Source organism: Malaclemys terrapin, chromosome 7 (genome assembly GCF_027887155.1).
Source record: "Malaclemys terrapin pileata isolate rMalTer1 chromosome 7, rMalTer1.hap1, whole genome shotgun sequence".
Lineage (NCBI taxonomy): Eukaryota > Metazoa > Chordata > Testudines > Emydidae > Malaclemys > Malaclemys terrapin.
The window spans coordinates 108,836,686-108,856,545 of NC_071511.1; the positions used below are offsets into that span (position 1 = coordinate 108,836,686).

The 19,860-nt window shown below is 43.3% G+C and overlaps 2 protein-coding genes across 2 annotated transcripts in view; both read right to left on the reverse strand.

Moving 5' to 3' along the window:
- Positions 1 to 1,816: 1,816 nt before the first annotated feature.
- On the reverse strand, positions 1,817 to 9,781 carry PSTK (phosphoseryl-tRNA kinase). The gene is made up of 6 exons (XM_054034458.1): positions 9,195 to 9,781; positions 6,369 to 6,660; positions 5,369 to 5,567; positions 3,713 to 3,788; positions 3,086 to 3,179; positions 1,817 to 2,827 (listed from the first exon to the last, which is right to left on the reverse strand). The coding sequence occupies exons 1-6, from the start codon at positions 9,558 to 9,560 to the stop codon at positions 2,586 to 2,588; spliced, it is 1,269 nt and encodes a 422-aa protein (XP_053890433.1). The 5' UTR covers positions 9,561 to 9,781; the 3' UTR covers positions 1,817 to 2,585.
- Positions 9,782 to 12,833: 3,052 nt separating this feature from the next.
- Positions 12,834 to 19,860, reverse strand: part of LOC128840787 (disintegrin and metalloproteinase domain-containing protein 9-like) — a 38,562-nt gene continuing 31,535 nt past the window's right edge. The window contains exons 20-22 of the mRNA XM_054035200.1: positions 19,770 to 19,836; positions 17,930 to 17,982; positions 12,834 to 15,851 (exon numbers count right to left, since the gene is read on the reverse strand). Of these exons, the coding sequence (XP_053891175.1) occupies positions 15,770 to 15,851; positions 17,930 to 17,982; positions 19,770 to 19,836 (202 nt within the window). The 3' untranslated portion in view covers positions 12,834 to 15,769. The remainder of the gene's footprint in view (positions 15,852 to 17,929; positions 17,983 to 19,769; positions 19,837 to 19,860) is intronic.

Consider the following 19,860-nt stretch of genomic DNA (forward strand, 5'->3'; position numbering starts at 1 on the left):
CCAGAGACCCAGGAGGAGTGATTACAGAGTGGCAGATGTCTTATTATTGAAAGGAAAACAAGAATGACCCTAGCAGACTGTGACTTTACAGTTAAAATAATCTTTACAGCTGTTTATGAATGTTTGAAATTCCAAGTCACCATTTTGAACTCAGTGTTGGGGGGGGGCAGGGGAAGGGGGGACGCCAAGGCGCTGTGATACAATCCATCATTAGAGGTCACATGCTGGTAGCTGGGGCTCATAATTTTTGCATTGCTACTCAGAGCAGAAATCCCTCCCATTACTTTAATAATAAACTGTAAATTTGAGTCAGACACTTACCGGGCTCTGGGGCAGCTTCTGTCTCTGCTGGGTTTGCTGAAGACTCAGCAGCCGGCTGTTCCAGGGGTGGGGAAATCAAACAGCTCTTCTGAATAGGGACCAAGAATTTGCTATTGATCGTGATCCACAGCCTGCTCTGACTGGTTTCAATAAAAGTCACTTCATGCTTCTCGCTGGGATCCTGCTGCTGGTTCCCATCAGTCCCCGTGCCAACAGGGCACCATCCCAGCTGACCAGGTGGTCATGAAGCACAGTTGGCTCCATGCTGGGCACAGTGCCCAGAATCCAGTAAAAGTCATCGTAAAATGAGCTTGCTGTTGGGCCACTGGTGAGTTGCCCAAGGTGCGGTTCTTAACCCTGATCTTCCGGTACTTTCTCTTCAGCCTCTTAATACACTCCCTGCACTGATCCCTGTCTTGTACAGCTGCCAGCTTTTTAGCTATTTGCTGGTACGGATGGTCATTCCTGGTGCTTTTGCTGAAGTCTAGTTTTACTGACCTTGCACCAGAGATTCACCCTGTCAGAGGATAGGCGTGTAGAACACTGTCTGGCCTGATAATGCCCCAGAGTTAACAAACTCCTCAGAGCCCTTGCTCATGCCTAACCCCAGCAAAATTCTCAAAACTAGGCGTTCTCCTGCCCATCTCCCCAGTGCACATCTACCAAGTTGGACAAAAAAACAGCTGAGGATGAGCACGCTTATCTCCCCCAGCCTATCTCTGAACAATGCATTGCCCATTGATTAATGCACTGACCTGGGATGTGAGAGACCTAGAGTCAATTCCCTGCTCTGCTACGGTTGGAGGAGAAACTTGAATCCACATGTTTTACCTCCCAGGAGAGTGCTCTAACCACAAGGCTATTCTGGGGTGGGTCAATCTCGCCTGTTGAAACTCTTCCACTTTGTATAAATATTTATTTGGGGGACCAAAAAAAGACACTGACTCTGTAGCCTGGTAGTTAGGGCATTCACCTGACATGTAGAAAAATCAGGTTCAAATCCCTGCTCCAAAAGGGTAAGGATTAGAACTAAAAGTCTCCCAGCTGCCAGTTGTGTGCTCTAACTGCAGCAGTTTTTTTTCCTATTACTGTTCTGATTCAAGTGGATAAGAGCATAGTGCTAGAGAAAGCTTACACTAGCATATGCAGCAGGAAAACTTTTAGTTACAGAACCTGAATCTTGCCTGGCTTAGTATTAAACACTTTATTGCCTTTATTATTAGTTACCTAAAGTAGCCCGGCACTGTCTGTTTTTCAGGGAGCGAGAGAATACCATTTTTCTCTCCACACAGTGTAAGTGTCAAGTCTAGAAAATGCATTGCTGTAGGTTTGATTTGATCTCTGTTGCCAAATATTGCAGAGTAGAGATCATGCAAATATGATACACATTAACCATGTGTTGCTTAGAAAGAAAGGCCCAGCAGGTGCAATCAGTTACCCACATTACTATGACAAACAACAGCTGTGGAAGAGAAAAGTCAAAGGATACAACAAAGATATTCTAATCTCTTTATTAATATTACTTAGCACTTTACATGTTAAATAGCATCATGCAGACATTAACCAGTTAATGTAATACTGTTTGTACTGACTATTAAATAAGACGATTTATAATTTCCTATAATTTCTTACACATGCTATGATTCACTCTATTGTTATGCAGTATGACGACATGTGATTCCCTGACTGTCCCAATAGGAATGATGACTTTAATAATGTAGGAGGAGGTTAATTACTGAGAGCAAACAACATTTGAGACCAGAGCTTTTCTACCTATGTACATCTTTGTTGCCTAGCTATAAATACTTTGGAAGAACAAAGGATTGGGAGGAAGATTTGAGAATTCTTTGCTTCTATTATTTGTTCTATGGGAAAAGGGAAAATGACATTGAAAAAAAAGGAAAACTGGGCTAATCTGAGATGGGAAAGGAACAGAGAGATGGATACATGGGAAATCTAGGAAATATAGAAGCAAGGACGAAGAACATTAGGGATGGAGGAGCCAGAGAAGGAGTTCAAAGATTTGCACCAAAGATGTTTTAAGAGACACCGATTAGGGGACTACAGTGCCAAAATCTCTTTCATCTTCAAAACTCATTTCTTCCTATTGTTGGCCTGGTCTTAAAGATGAAACACCTGAGTTTTTTTGTTTTTGTTTTGTTTCATAACATTGTGACAGAAATGAAATTATAAATTAACATAAACCTCCACACATGGCAGCTTGGCTTCCTCAGATAACGTATTCAGCAGGATGGCTAAAACTATCACGTTTTTGGCATTCCTTGCACTGAAAACACAGTGTGCTCATTTAAAACAAAACCCTTCTTCACTACATTGTCTGTCGCTTGTTGGAATGAAGTAATGACATTTGTAACAAATTTACTGCTTGGCAGACAAAATTGATTTTTTGGATGAGTCCCTTGTCGTAAATCTTCCAAGAATTCTGCTTTAAGCTTATTAAGTTCTTCTGCCAGAATCTTCATCTCACTTGGAAGTATATTTTTATCTAAAAGAAAAATAAAACTATAGTTTTATCTTCAGATGTCTGCTAAGTTTCAAAGACCTAGGCCCAGATTCTGCAAACACTTAACTTCAGTGCGACTTCTCATGAGAGTCAAGTTTCACATGAGTTTTACTTGCAGGACCCTAGGGTCTAATATTATTCTATTTCAGTGTATGAGTATTTCACAGTTTTAGCCTTATGTTAGTTACCAGTTGAGCTATATACCCCTGGAGAATGACAATTAGAATATGCCATGCATACCTCTCACATCCTTCATTGTTTGAGAGACAATTCGTCTGAAAGCCTGATCAGCTTGGTGGAGAATACTAGCTGCACAAATGGCTCTGTCTGTTTCCTATCCAAGACCAAAAAAAAGTTATATTTAAGAGTAGAAATGCATCCAAAAATGTAAGTATAACGATTTTGAAGTATTCATTATTCAGGGGCAGACTATAGCATTTAGCCACAGCTTTGTGTTGGGAGTAGCATGGAGCTGCACCATGGCATTACCTCATGGAGTGTCTCAGTTGTACGGGGGAAAGCAATCTGTACCACCCCTTTAAGGGGGGCAGCAGACAATTTCCCTCCCAATGCGGTCAGTCAGTTCTGGGAGGCATTATCTTAACTACTATAGAACATATTCAAAGTTTGCTAGAATACAGTCCAGATGACCTAATTAAGAATTTGTAGCACAGTTACTATTTTTCATAGAGAAAAGAACTCATTACGTACATAGTCTTTTTTTCTCTGGGCTTTTGCAAGCAAGAACTGTGGAAGGAATTTCTCATTTTTAGACATCAAGGTGAACAGAGCACAACTAGAAATGCACAATTAATTCTTCCAGTAAAATCGGCAGAAGGGCATTTGTTTAAAGACAATTAGTACTACCTTTTGTTCAGTATTTTCCTCAATTTGTTTCACTGGATTTTCCAAAGCAGTAACCAACAAATTAATCACCTGCAAACTAAAAAACAATGTCATGCTCATTTTGTAAAATCAACATACAATATAATGGCACAAACCTCCCCGCCCCCCAAAGACAGCTGATTTTCAGTTAAGATTGAAAAGTAAATAATATAAACTTTATACAAGATAAGAGGACAAGAAGAACATTACAACAACAGAAAATACACATTACAAATTATGGAAACTATCACAACTATCACTTAAAGTAAATTACATAAATATGCTATTACTCTTACAGTTCCAAAATTCAGTTAACGACAGTACTGACAATTGAAAACTCACCATACTCATTCCTAACAACAGTCTTAACTCTGGTCCAAAATAATCACTTATAAACTTTTTCAAAATACACACAATGAATTATATCATTTGCAAGGGTAAAGAGGATTTCACATATTAAACTGTATAAATCAGGTTTTGATATTTAAAGTTGTATGTCAGCTTTTGACATTTTACTTGAAAAGTTTTCTGAAATAAATAATTTATAATTAGTTGAGATAATATCTTTGTTCTTTATATCTTTGTAAATGATCCTATACAAGAAATATTGTTTAAACCTATATCTATCTAAAGTTTCAAGTGTTTAACTTTATTTGACTTCAGTGAAACTTCTCACATAGATACATTTATTGACATGCATAAGTGTTGGCAAGGTGAGCCACAAATCTGTACCATAATTAGGGTCCTACCAAATTCACGGCCATGAAAAATGCGTCACGGACCATGAAATCTGGTCTCCCCCCATTAAATCTGGTCTTTTGTGTGCTTTTATCCTACACGATACAGATTTCACAGGGGAGACCAGCGTTTCTCAAATTGGGAGTCCTGACCCAATAGGGAGTTGCAGGGAGGTCACAGGGTCATTTTAGGAGGGTTGCGGTATTGCCACCCTTACTTCTGCACTGCCTTCAGAGCTGGGCAGCTGGAGAGCGGCAGCTGTTGGCTGGGTGCCCAGCTCTGAAGGCAGTGCCCCGCCAGCAGCAGCACAGAAGTAAGGGTGGCCATGGGCTGCCGGTCACCCGGCCATTGGGGGAGGCTAGCCGTCAGCCCCTCCCCTTGTACCTGACTCCCCTCTCCACCGCCTCTCTATCTGTCCCCTCCCTCGCAGGAGCCCAGAACACCCCCACCACGGCCCCCCGGCCTCAGTGCCCCGGATGGAGCAGCCACAGCACCCCCAGCCCCAGGCGGCCAGCCCTGGAGCACCAGGTGGCAGTGCCCCCAGCCCCAGTGTGCCCCGGATGGTTGCCCCCAGCCCTGGTGCCCCAGGTGGCCACCCCCAGCCCTGGGTGGCCAGGCAGCGCAGCCAAAGCGCCCCCAGGCCTGGGCCAGGCAAAAACCTGCAGCTCCACTGCTCTGGAGCTGCTCTGCGCTCCAGCTCCAGGCTCCGCTCCAAAGCCCTGGTAGAACCACTATTGGCTCAGGCTCTCAAGTTTTAAAATATTTTCTATGTGCAATATGCATTTATATCAATTAAATGGTTTCCAGAAATAGCTCTATGGAGTGTGTACAACATACTGCACATATTGCCTCTCTATGAAAGCAAAGTATATAAAGGAGAACTTTAATATAAGAACATACTTATCTTCTGAAGTGCATTTGACACTTTTCAGAATTAGGCTATTTTGTTCCCATGTGTTTTTCTCAGGATTTGGTACTTCTATTTTTCTTGCCATTAGACATATGGTCTCATCAGGTAACGGCTGACTTCTCAGACAATTCCTCTGTAAACAGGACTCAAGTGGACAGTCTAAAAATAACTGGCAGAAGCCCAATGAATCTAAAAGAATTTCACAAAATGTTTGCTTTGAAGAAAATAGTAATTTTAAACTGCTAAACTAATACTTTCTGAAAACTATGTGTGTGAGAAATAGAGACATTTTACATAAACTAGAAGTTATCTATAATGCAGTCAGAGAAACTACTGTATATACCCGAATATTTTTGGTAAAAAAGTGATGCATCAAAGAGCCGGGGTCGGCTTATAAACGGATCTACACCAAAATGTGATGATTTTAAACTCTATGGAACCATTGAATTGAATATCTAATACACTGTTGTTTTGTTAACCTGGAGCGTCTGCAGGCATGGAACCCCTCAGCTCCCTGTGGCTGTGGTTCGCCGTTCCCAACCAATGGGAGCTGTGGGAAGTGGCGCGCCACTTCCTGCAGCTCCCATTGGCTGGGAACAGCAAACCGCAGACGCTGGGAGCTGAGGAGCTCTGTGCCTGCGAACACTCCAGGTAAACAAAACATCCAGGCCCTCTAGCGGCTTACCCTAACGGGCCAGGAGCCAAAGTTTGCCAACCCCTAAAATATAGGGTTGGCTTATGAAAGAGTCATACAGTTTTTGCAATTTTTACCTAGCCATCTTGGGGGGTCGGCTTATAAACGGGCTAATGAACGAGTATGTACAGTAGTTAGAGCTTGTGCTTTATTTTTAAATATTTTAGCCATTTAGAATGTATTTAACCATTACATAACTTCCAAAATGGAGTAAGCATCTAAAGTTCACTGAATCTGCAGAATAATTATTTTGCTATAAAACATGAAATTGATGCATGTAAAGGAAAAAAAATTACATTTGCGAGCTAGCTGGTATACTTCATATCTCATGCTTTGATAATAAAAGTTGTCATCCAAAACAAAATACAATGGTCTGGAAGTGGTTGTATTTATTAAGTAATGACAAGATTTGGCATCATGTATTTCTGAAGAGATTAATCCTTGTTCTTTGAAACAGGAAACAAAACTTTTCCATGTTGCTTCAGTTCTGTTTGTTGGAGCACACAAATGATCTCCATTAATAAGAGCCTGTAAGAAGTGTTCAAGGTACTCTAACAGTTCATGTCGGTATAATTTCCAGCGAGACAGCTATGAAAAAAACAAAGTATTTCACATTTAATATTAATGTTTAATTTAACAAATACTAACTCCCGCCCTCTATGCGTCTCATGTTCCTTCCAGTTCTCCCTTATGACTGTTCTTGTAGGGTTACCATACGTCTTCTTTTTCCCGGACATGTCCGGCTTTTCGGCAGTCAAACCCCCGTCTGGGGGGAATTGCCAAAAAGCCGAACATGTCCGGGAAAATGGCGGCTCTGCTCCTCCCCTGACTCTTCGGCTCTGTTTAAGAGCCAAGCTGCCCGAGCGCTATGGGCTTCAGGCAGCCCCTTGCCTCCGGACCCCAGCCGCCGGCCGGGCACTTCCCCTCCCGGGCTCCGGCGGCGCAGGGTCCGGAGGCCTGGGGGCTGCCCGAAGCCGGTAGCGCTCGGGCAGCCCAGCTCTTAAACAGAGCCGAAGAGGAGCAGAGCCTCCAGCCGCGGCGGCTCTGCTCCTCCCCGACTCTTCGGCTCTGTTTAAGAGCCGGGCTGCCTGAGCGCTACCGGCTTCGGGCAGCCCCCGTGCCTCTGGACCCTGCGCCGCCGGAGCCCGGGAGGGGAAGTGCCCGGCTGGGGGCGCAGGGTCTGGAGACATAGGGGCTGCCCAAAGCCCGAGTGCTACCGGCTTCACGGTTTGCCGGGCAGCCTCCAGACCCTGTGCCCCCGGCTGGGTGCTTCCCCTCCCAGGCTCCAGCTGCACTGGGGAAGCGCTGGCCGGGGGCGCAGGGTCTGGGGGCTGCCCGGCAAACCGTGAAGCCGGTAGCGCTGGGGCAGCCCTTTCCCCGTGGCTGGGAGTGGGAGGGAGGAGGGGGGCGGAGTTAGGGCGGGGAAGGGGCGGAGTTGGGGCGGGGCTAGGGGGTGGGGAAATGGGCGGGGCCAGGGCCCGTGGAGGGTCCTCTTTTTTTATTTATTAGATATGGTAACCCTAGTTTGTGACTCCTTTTTTCTTCAGCTTTCCACTTTCTTTCATGCTGTCTACTACCCACACCATAGCCTTCCAATTCCATATAAGCCTACCTAACTTTCCTCCCTCATGCCACCTTTGTAGCAAAGGCCCTGATTCAGCACAGCACTTAAGCACATGTTTAGAATCAGGCATATGCTAATGTGTTTTTTCTTAATAATGATTTAAGTGTGTGCTTAACTGCTTTGCTAAATCAGTGCCCAAAGGTTGATCGCCTCACACATTTTCATGTCTTTGTGCTTGAACTGTATGCAGTGTCAGGTGTTATGTCTATTTCAGTTTGGATACAAGCTCTTCAGCCAGAGAACTTGGGACCATATCTACTTGTATGGCAACATTCTCATGCACTTAAAGGAAGGAGGCCTCTTGTTGCTGTCTTTAATTGACTCATATTTAGATATGGCAGTAGATTTAACACTGGCTCATACCTCAATATTTAGAGTCGGGAGCGAAGTGAGGGTAGAATTTTGACACTACCTCTGAATGTCTTTGCGCTTGTGTTTAGGAAATAAACACTTAGCTAAAATGAGAGCTGCTGGGCAGGGACAATTGTGGCACCTCTGTGTCTAAAGTATTTGATTATTGCTCCCTCCCATAGCAGTTGGGGTATGGATGTACTCTGCAGGGAAATGCAGAAAGAGAGGCAAAACAGAATGGAAATGCAAATGAGTCAGAAGGGAAGAGCTGAAGGAGGAGACGGTATTGGGCTGCAGGGCCTGTGCTGAGTACTCACAATGTCCTTTGATTTTAATATAAATTGCATCTGCTCAGTCTCTCTCAGGATTTGGCCTTGGCTGGGGGAGGGTAGCACCACTTTTAAAGCTCTGTCCTTGGGTCACATCCCCCCCAGCTGTGAGAGGGCTCTGTAGTCAGCACAGGATGGGAACAGAAACAATGGCCTGGTGTGTGTGTGTTACCCACGTTGAGCTATCAGAGATACCAGAGGTATCAGGAAAAGCATGAAGCCCTATGAGGAAGAAGAAGGGGAGTGCCCACAAGGTGGCACTTGTGGATTGAAAATAACACTGCCTTACAGAGGAGCAGTGCCTGGGATACAGTCTGCATTGGGGAGAGGGAGGCAGCCCTGCCCTCAGCACAGGGGAGGGGCAGAGCCTGGGATACAACTGCCATGGGGGGGGGCGGGGGGGACACAGCCCTGCCCTCAGCACAGGGGAGGGGCAGAGCCTGGGATACAACTGCCATGGGGGGGGGGCGGGGGGGACACAGCCCTGCCCTCAGCACAGGGGAGGGGCAGTGCCCGGGATACAGCTGCCCTGGGGGGAGGGGACAGCCCTGTTCTCAGCACGGGGGTGGGTGGGTGGGGGGGCAGTGCCCTGGATAAGGCTGCCATGGTGGGGAGGGGACAGCCCGGCCCTCAGCACTGGGGGTTGGGGGGGGGCAGTGCCCAGGATACAGCTACCCTGAGTGCAACAAGGGCAGCGCACATCCAACCCGGGGCGGGGTAGGGCAATCACTTTCCCGTTGCCAGTGCAGCGCGCTGGCCAATAAAGCGGAGGATGACAATCTATGCTAACCAATGGGAAGGGCAAAATCTGTACTGACCAATGGGTGTTGTGCTACGAGCCCCGCTTCTGTCTCTGGTTGGCTGAAGGCCTCCTGCGGAATGAGGTCATCGTAGGTCAGGAGGACACAGTCCCAGCCTGGGCCCCCGCGCCGCCGTAGGCTGTGGCACAGCGCGCGCGCCAGAGTGGACTTGCCCGCCGCCGGCAGCCCGCACAAGACGCACACGCCCAGCCGCCGGAACCCGGCAGTTTCCATCGGGGCGGGGCAACTGACAGCGAGCGCCTCCGTGTCGGGAGGCGAAGCCTCGGAGGAGGGCGCCTGTGGGCACCCGCGTACAGCGGACACGGCGCCCCTTGCGCGTGCCGTCGTCAGCGCCTGGCACGCCGCCCTTTCATAAACACGCATGCGCACTTGCAACGGTCTTGCCTCGATGTGCGTGCGCAGTTTCCCATCCCGTCTGTGGGGGCCGGGCCCCTCGTTAGTCCCGTGTAGAAGTTCGGGAGGCCGCTGCGCCCTGGGCGCGGGCAGGCGCTGGGGCTGTGCGGGGTTCCCGTCTCTCTGCGCCCCATTCACAGCCGTGGGGGAAGAGCGGCGGTGAAACGTCCCCGCCTCGGGCGGCGCTTGGGGGGATCCGCGGAGTTGTCGTTCCCTTCCGCCCAGCGCATGCCCGGCGGGGGAGCGGCTGCCGTGCCGGCAGGGGGTGGAGGTGGCCCGGCCTCGCATCGGGGGCTGCCCCGTCTCCCAGCACCGGCCGCAGTTGGATTTTTCAGCTGTATGACGGCCTACTTCCCATCGATTGGTCTCCCTTGGTTTGTGCAGCTGGAGGCGAAAATAGTCCTTCCCCTGCAATCGGAGTTAGCTGGCAAATCTTTCAGTGCTTCCCCAGCAGGTTACATCTCACAGTGCTTTAGGGCACACTAAAGCAGCCCCGGGTGCCCTAGCTCACTACCTGCCCACACTGGCAAGGCATGTAGAGCGCTCTGACTCCAGGGCTAAAGTGCTCCTGGTACTCCACCTCAGTGAGACGATTAACACTTGGGGCGCATTGGCTGTAACGCCCAGCTGTTGGTGTGAATGAGGTGTTGCATTACTGCGCTCTGATCAGCCTCCGGAAAAGTCCCATAATCCCCTTAAGTCAAGTGGCCACTCTTTTCAGTGTTTTGGAATCACTGCAGGCATGCCGATATGCCCTTTGAAAGCTCCCTTTCTGACAGCTGGCATGCTTAGCTGCTCCAAGACAAAGCAACCATTACTGTGGAATGCTGTGTGTGTGAGAGAGGGTTCTGTTGCTGTCTGAACTTATAAGACAGCATGCTGACATGCTCTCCCCCCACATACAGACAACACACTCCACCCCCTCATTTGAAAAGGACGTTGCAGCCACTTGCATGCTGGGATAGCTACCACAATGCACTGCTCTCTGTGGCTGTTCCAAGAGCTGCTAATGTGGCCATGCCAGTGCGCTTGCAGCTGTCAGCGTGGACAGATTGCAGCGCTTTCTCTTAGGTGCTCTACAAAGGCTGGTTTAACTCAAAGCACTCTACATCTGCAAGTGTAGCTAAGCCCTTAGAAATACTAATTCTCAGAACACCCTGGTGAAACCTGTATGGAAAGCCAAAGGGGGTGGAAACCAAGTACCGAGAGCTCCACATTGTGGATTGACCTTTGTAGTCTCCCTGAAGTGAATGAGGCTACTTATTGGACTGAGAGCGGGTTTTGCCTTACCTGGCATGGATCCTGACCCCGCAAGCTTAGATGTGTTGATGGAGCCCTGCACAGACATGGAGTGCCACCCGTGTAGCACGGTGAAACTGTGTGGGGATAGGGGACTGTGTTAGTCAGGTCAGCTTGCAGGATCTGGGCCCTTGGTTAAGACCCCAAAATGTCTGCAGAGCCAAAATTAGAACTGACCAGACCTGATTTGCTCTCCTGTGCTTAGTCCAATTGACTCACTATGCAGCCTCTACAATGAATAGATGCATATAATGTTACTATGTCTACAAAACACCAAGCACAATATTGTCACTGATGGTATTTTTGTAAGCAGTGAAATTATTGTCCATATGTTTTTAAAACCTGAGATCTAGTCAGTCTCCAAAAAAATGAGTTAAATGTTTTCAGGTGTTTTCTAGTTTACATTATAACTTGACTGAAGTTAACATAAGAATGGCCATATTGTGTCAGACCAAAGATTCATTCAGCCCAGCATCCTGTCTTCCAACAGTGGCCAATGCCAGGTGCCCCAGAGGGAATGAACAGAACAGATAATCATCAAGAGATCCATGCCCAGTTTCTGGCAAACGGAGCTAGGGATACCATGCCTGCCCATCCTCGCTAATAGCCATTAATGGATCTATCCTCCATGAATTTATCTAGTTCTTTTTTGAACCCTGTTATAACCTTGGCCTTCACAACATCATCTGGCAAGGAGTTCCACAGGTTGACTTTGTTGTATGAAGAAATACTTCCTTTTGTTTGTTTTAAACCTGCTGCCTATTAATTTCATTTGGTGACCCCTAGTTTGTGTGTTATGAGAAGCAGTAAATAACACTTCCTTATTTACTTTCTCCACACCAGTCATGATTTTATAGACCTCTATCATATCCCCCTTTAGTCATCTCTTTTCCAAGCTGAAAAGTCCCAGTCTTATTAATCTCTCCTCATATGGAAGCCATTCCATACCCCTAATCATTTTTGTTGCCCTTTTCTGAACCTTTTGCAATTCCAATATCGTTTTTTGAGATGGGGCAACCACATCTGCACGCAGTGTTCAAGATGTGGGCATACCATGGATTTATATAGAGGTAATATGATATTTTCTATCTTATTACCTATTCCTTTCTTAATGATTCCCAACGTTCTGTTTGCCTTTTTGACTGCTGCAGCACATTGAGTAGATGTTTTCAGAGAACTATCCACAATGACTCCCAAGATCTTTCTTGAGTGGTAACAGCTAATTTAGACCTCATCATTTTATACCCTGTTTCCCCGAAAATAAGACAGTGTCTTATATTAATTTTTGCTCCCAAAGATGCGCTAGGTCTTATTTTCAGGGGATGTCTTATTTTTCAGAAATGAAAAATGCCTTATTATCGGTGGATGCCTTATTATCGGGGAGGTCTTATTATCGGGGGGATGCCTTATATTACAACGAGAGGCAAAACTGTAAGTAGGCCTTATTTTCGGAGGATGTCTTATTTTCGGGGAAACAGGGTATGTATAGTTGGGATTATGTTTTCCAATGTGCATTATTTTGCATTTATCAGCACTGAATTTCATCTGTCATTTTGTTGCCCAGTCACCCAGTTTTGAGAGATCCTTTTCTAGCTCTTTGCAGTCTGCCTGGGATTAACTATTTTGAGTAGTTTCCATCCTCTCCTCCTTATTAGGACATAAGGAATCTCATAAATTGAGTGGGTTAAGACCAAAGTCATTTATTGCATTTATTAATTACTGCAGGTAGATGGCAGTAGTGGTCCCCTTACTGCACCTTTTTCTTAACCACTTCAGTAAAAAAAAAAAAAAAAAAAAAGTTCTGTGAAACATTATTATATATCTTGGAGACATTTTTTCAAACAGATGCTCTCTTAAATAAATTATCTTCCCATTAATTCATTTTCCAGAAGTTGTTGCAATCAGAATATATTTGCCCATTGTAAAAAACATACCTACATATACTCAGATTTTTACTTTTTAATGTTATGTTTCACAAGTATTGATTTACAATAATCAAGCACTTAAAATAAGATGCTGTAGAGAAAAATTCTTCTGTCAGTACCACAGACAGTATCTTGAACAATACATTTGTAGTCTTTGGGTGAAGGATTTTGGTTTGAGCCCATATATAGTGATTTTATACATGCAAAATGTGCATCCTTAGGTACTTTGACAGAAAACCAACTTTCACAGAACTTTAATATTTTTAAAACAAAACCAGGAACAAATATTTCTTTCTGTGATTTTAAAAGTGTACTTCTATTTTACTTCATACACTATTTTATTAATGTACATGGATAATAAGATGCATTTTTATTTATGTTTAATATGGGAGTTACTGAAATTCTAAGAGATACATTCTGACTCCATGCAGAGGGAATTGCTTGTGTCAATTCCCTTAACAAGGTGAGAATAACAAAATGCTCCTTGAAACAGTGGATAGTATTTCCATAATAAATTAGATGTGTGAATGCTATTACAACCAATATAGGTATAAACCATTATTTTTTTATCCAGACTTAGTTTGAAATAAATTACAATGCTAGTTTTCAGTAAACATTTTTTTCCATATCAGAAGTACCAATGCAAATGATTTACTGATTCCTGATGTATACACTACTAGAGTACAAAATTGACATCAACTTTTATATTTCTTACATTCAAAAAATAAAGGCACTATTAAATATGCTAACATTAACAACTTGTGCTAAGATGCTGCCAGCATGTAGTACTATTATTATTAAAACAATAAGCAATAGGTTAACAAAGGGCATATATTTAATACAACCCTACCCCGCTATAATGCGATCCGATATAACACCGGTTCGCATATAGCGCGGTAGCAGCGAGGCTCCGGTGGCACTTAAAAGGGTCCGGGGCTCTGGCTGCTGCGGGAAGTCCCGGGCCCTTTAAATCACCACCGGAGCCCTGCTGCCGCTACCCCGGGGCTGTGGCAGTGGGGCTCCGACGGCGATTTAAAGGGCCTGGGGCTCCCCGCGTCTGGAGCCCCGGGCTCTTTAAATCACCACTGGAGCTCTGCCGCCCCTACCCCAATATAACGGCGTTTCACCTATAACGCGGTAGGGACTTTTGGCTCCCCACGACCGCGTTATATCAGGGTAGAGGTGTATAACTAAAAATAATACTTGCCTTCCACAGACTGAGAAATTACAAATGGAAGAGATTTATCAGGTCATCTAATCCATCTCCTTGTCAGTGCTGAGTTTTGTTCTTCTACAGTATATTTTCTGTTTCATTGTCTGGTTCAATTGTAAAATAGCAATATAGGGGTTTCTACTGTTCCTTTGGGAGACTATTCTCCCATAATTTAATAGATCTTAGGATGTTAGTTTATGCCCCCAAGATTCACACATGAAGCTGGCCCACCAATCATAGATCTCACCATTCTATGTGAAAGAGTGTCTTTGCTATAGTGCTCCCTTCCCTAGGGAGGGGTGAGTGAGCACAGAAAGCAGATCAGGTAGCAGTGAGACCCATGTTGGGAGGGGGAAGGGATCAGAGAAATGTACATTGTTTCCCCACCAGCCTTATTGGAAATTCCTCTGAGAAGAACAGAACAAACTCAGTTTTTACCGAGCTTTCCTTCACCTTAGGTGTCTCGCACAGACTCAGGAGGGAGGGATATGGCCCACAACTGGGAAATCTTCCTGACATTCAGCCTGAAGTATCCTTTGGTTAATTTTATTTTATCATTCCTATCACTTTGAATCACCTTAAACATTTTCTCTTTTTCAACTGTGTTCACCCTGGATATATGTAATCGATTTTCCATGCCCTCATTCTATTAGTTGTCCATTTTGCCAAACTCTGAAATTTTAGTTATTTTCTTTTAAATGAATACTCCTTGCTGACAGTATCACATTTAGAATTACAAGACTATAATCTGTTCATTTCAAACCTTAAGGTATTCCTAGAAATCTCATATTGTAATCCCAGTAAACATTTAATATGTAGTTAAGCAGCTAGTCTTTTTCCTGATATGTATTGTAAATAAGGTAGTACACAAGGCTATGTATAATAAAGTAAAAATTATTGCTGAGGCTACATTCATTATTTATACCCAAATTTATTTTTAAAGAGATTCCTTAATTATATTATCTTCATCAGAATTCTTTTGTTTATTTGTAATAGTTGAATTTAAATGTAATATTGCTAATAAGTTATCATCACTGCTCCAGCCCCAATACATCGTGTAAAAGAGCTGAAGTGGCATAAAAGAGCCCAGAAGCCTTGGTTCTGGAGGCATTCAGAAGACAGCCGTAATGCTACCTCCCAAGGATCTCTTCACACACCCTAGCATAAGAGAGTGATGAGGTAGGGCTCCAGCACAGTGGTTCTGCAGAGATGCCAGGCAGTGCTGCTTCCCACCAGACAGCCCAGTGAGGTTGTCATAACTTAGACTGGCCTCCAGAGCTGCCTGAGTTACACAAGAGCCTCAGAGAAGCCTAGGATTAGGAAGGTGAGTTAAATCCATCTTAAACTCCCCTCTCTCTGGCTGCTAGTTTTGTGCTGTGCCTCAAAGAAGTCTAGGTTGTGGAAGAAATGATTATTTGTACATATTGTAGGTTGTAGGCTAACAAGAGCTGGGCTCTTATGCCTTCTGATAAAAAAGGCCTGGGAGGAGCTGAGCACCTGTAACTTCCACTGAAATTGAATGGTAGGTGTTCATCACCCCTCAGGATCATGCCTTTTCCGATGAAACAGTCTATTATGTTTCAAAGGTAGTTCTGACTCTTAGGACTGCAAGATTGAGACTTTCATATAACAAAGAAAAAATTAACAATTCTAAAATACTTCATTAATTTACCTTTGCCACATTTTTTTCCAGTTTACTCAAGGCATTTGTCTGAATTTGTGAGGACTCCTAAAAATGGCTTTCAGACAACAGGTCTAGGTGGGACAGGTGGTCGTTGATTAGATCTTGAAGGAGCTGCAGGAAACTGATTTTGTATTGGCTGCCTAAAGAGTGAAAAATACTTTTAGTGCATGTTTGATACCATATTTCAGGAGCTGACAAAGATCATTAGTATCAGGAAATCTACCTATCCACGTTATTTCTCAAGTGCCTGTTACAAAGATGTTGAATCTCCCGTTTTAAAATATTTTGAATGTTAGTAATTATTTACTATTAATATTATGGTAGCACTTACAGGCTTTGTGAGATCGCAGCCCCATTGTGCTAGGACACTGTACATACACATAATAAGAGACAGTCTCTGCCCCGAAAAGCTTACCATCTAAATGGAAAAGACCAACAAAATATAAGAGTGGCAATATAGGCACAGAGAAATACTCCAGACCTAAGGTCTTTGATTGCATCTTGGTTTCTGAAGTACTAAGCACACTTTGTCTGCTATAAGTGATAATCAATCCAAAAAGCTGGAGTATCTTGAGCTTAGATATGGAACCAATCCTTTTATTAACTTCAGTGGAAGCAGGCCCCACATTCTAGTTATTAACATTTGCTTTTCTTGAATTGTGTGTCATTTCAGGACCAACTTTCTACCTGAAATTTCAGAAAATGTGATGGTACATTTTTCTCCACAATGATGCAGCCATGTACATTCTCATTCTGAAGAGGCTGTCAATGGCAGCATTTGTGACCGATAGAAGGCTGAACATGCAACAATATTTCATAATTCTCTACTGTAGAAACCAGTAAAAAGCATTTAGCACCAAGGAAGGTATTAATATACTGATACAGTAAAGATGGAAGAGAAACTGTTTTGAGAGGTTTTTAAACAGTACTGCTTCAGCATTCCCACCCCCTACACTATTACCTCAAATGCTTTTTAAAAAGCAGTTGCTCATTTTTTTTCTCAAGAACTTTGTTTATTTTTGCACTACTAGTTTGAATGCTGAGGTGGCTGCATATGATTTCATCTTTCATAAGGCTAATATCAGACACCTACCACAATTATCAGTCTGCAACCTCTAGTTTGGTTTGTAAGGCATTTAAACAAATTACAACTTGCAAGGGAATTTGTACATCCACATACATTTAGTGTCGAGCAAACAATTCCCACAATTACAGAAAACTCTGGATGACAGTTCTTTGATGACATATCCTCCAGGACTGCTATAACACAGTAAGGTATTAAGGAATAAGAGTCAGTAACAGAAACGTTCTGTAGCTACCCAAACTGTGAAAGAATGCATTGATGTGATGAGTCAGTCATTTAAGACCACTCAGAGAAGTAGGCTGATGGAAATACCAGTAGGATGGCCCAGGTAGCTGGGCTGGGCACATACCAGATGCACAGTGGGCAGGAATCCTTCCCACTTTCCCTCCAGGCCACAGAAAAGTTCAGCAGCCACTCCAATGGCTTGAGTAACCTCTGCAGCATGCCCTTACGTGTCCCCTTTCCCCTGTGAGGAACCTTCGTTAGGGGATCTTCTGAACATTCCAGTCTGTACTTTGCTATGCAGAAAGTGTCATGTTCCTGTACTAGATATGGACTGACTACAGAGCTTGCTAATACACACCTGAAACATTCATCACAGGATTCTTTAATGCTCTGACAAGTATGGCTGAGGTCTATTTAAATAAGATATTTTACAAACAGTGCCACCTAGTAGTGGAACAGTATAATACAATTTAGTGTTCTATTACAGGAAGATCACAGGGAGCTGCATGTGGCACAGTCCAGGAGATGCACATTCCCTACATGGTCCCATGTCATCAGCCCCCCACCTTGCACAACAGAAACATTGGTGCTGTTATCTATGCATCCTTGGCAGCAGGCTGGATTTGCTTTTTAATGAAGAAAAATGTCTCACTAATATCAGGACCATCTTAATAGCATTGTGTGACTTCAAAATGATGACAAGAAAAGATTTTTGAAAAGTTCTCTGCAAATATATAAACACTGTAAATATTGACTATTTTACAATGTACAAAACACTGTACAAAAGACACTAGAGACGAGAGCTAGGAGTGTGCCGGATTTACTAGCTACTTTGCGCCCTTTGTTTGCGATGATAATGCAGTGAACACATTTTTTAAAAATACAGTAAAAAAATTTAAAATTACAAACCTTGGAGCAGGAAAATGCGATATTGTAAAAATCCCAGAATTTGTTGTTGCAGGCTGAAAAAGAGAGCAACAAGTATGAAATAAAAGAAGTTACAAAAAACCCATTAACACAAGACATATCTTTGAAAAAACACGTGGCTAATTATTAATAAATAAATAAAATTATAAATAGACTATTGTAAATCTTTAACTGAGAACATTATACACATTTGTAAAAAATAGCAGAATAGTTATCAATGCCATTTTTTGACAAAATACCTTAAAAATTATGCCAAATCCTTTTAAGTTTTAAGAGTTTAGGATTTAATAGTACTTTGAATTTATATAGAAGTATCTAAGGATCTCAAAGCACTTTGCAAATAATTTATAAAACCTCACAATTTCCTGCGAGGTAGGAAAGCATTATCATTGCTATTATACAGATGAGACAACTGAGGTCCAGGGTCTCACACAAAGATTGTGGCACTGCTGGGAATAGGAGCCCGATCTACTGTGCTTCAGCTCCAAAACTTTCTTTCTCCTCTTCAAACTATTATTTTATGACTGAGTGTGTAGCAATTGCCATTAGAAAGTGACAGTCTGCAATTTTCATGCTAATCTACAGGAAATAGGTATGTATGTTGGGGCCAGGTTATCTGCTCATCCCCAAGGCACTTTGAAAAAATTATAATATCAGAAAGGGCAGCGGAAGAATGTCTGGGAAATGAAAAGCATGGTATGGAAGAGATGAAAAGCCTTTGTTTGAAAAGTATGAGGAGTAGGGGCCTGTGGCGTGATCACAGGATTGGGAGCCAGGAAATCTGGGTTCTATTCTGACATCTACCCCAGATTTCCTGAGTGATGCTGGGCAAATTACTTAACCCTCTCCATGGCTCAGTTTCTCTATTTGAAAAATGGGATTACACTTATTGAAATAGTGCACTGGAGTGTTATGAGAAGTAATAAGTTAATATTTGCAAAGCTCTATAAACAATTTACTATTAAATGGCAAGAGAACTAAACATAGAAAAAGGGAAGAAAAATTAGAATAAGAGAAAAGACAAAAAGCAGGAATAAAGAATAAAATAGAAAGGGTTGTGGGGAAAATACTGAAGACAGCAGACACAAAACTTAGGGGCAAGTCCTCAACATCACGACTATAAAACAACACAAACATTTCAAAATGACACTAGCTGATTTTTTTTTTAAATGGATAGTGTGCCAGGGAGATGGGAAGGAGAAAACAAAACGGTGTGTTCCAAACATACTTTCCTATTAATTTAGTTTATTTTTAAAGAGGTTTCTTTAGCAAGGTCACACTTCTACTATTTTGCTTTATTCCCTAATTTTAAAATCCATGAAGGTTTCAGAGTTTTTTTTTTTTCATTTTCTCTGCAAATTCTTCATATTCTCTTAGCATTTCTTATTTATTTTTGCCAGAAATGGACCTATGGGCCAACTTGGCAATTGCTCCATGTGGATCACAGTTTAGGTCCAACATTTGGGCTAGCAAAGAGTTCTGCAGACTGATGTTCAGTTTCTGTGGGAAGAAAGCACCTCTGGTGAGTACTAAGAGCACTGTTGAGTGTTGCCCAGCTTCCCTTTGCTGAAAGGATTATGAGGCCAGTGGGTGGCAGAATCTCTCACCCTAACCCAAACAAAAATAAAATAGGCCTAAATCCTGACTAAAATGGTATAAATCCCTTCAAATGCCCTGTGATATTCGCATGGCTCTAATCTATTATATCACAAAGTCAGACTATACAGAAGTCCAAAAATGCACCATGATTTCTAAAGTACAGTAACTTAGTTATCAGTGAAATTTATTCAACAGGAGACAGTATGATCAAATGTTGTCTTACCCGATTATTTATAGCGTTATTCTGGTTTGGCCCATTATTTTGCTTTGGTTGCTGTGTATTGTTGTCCCTAGAATAAAATTCACATAATCAG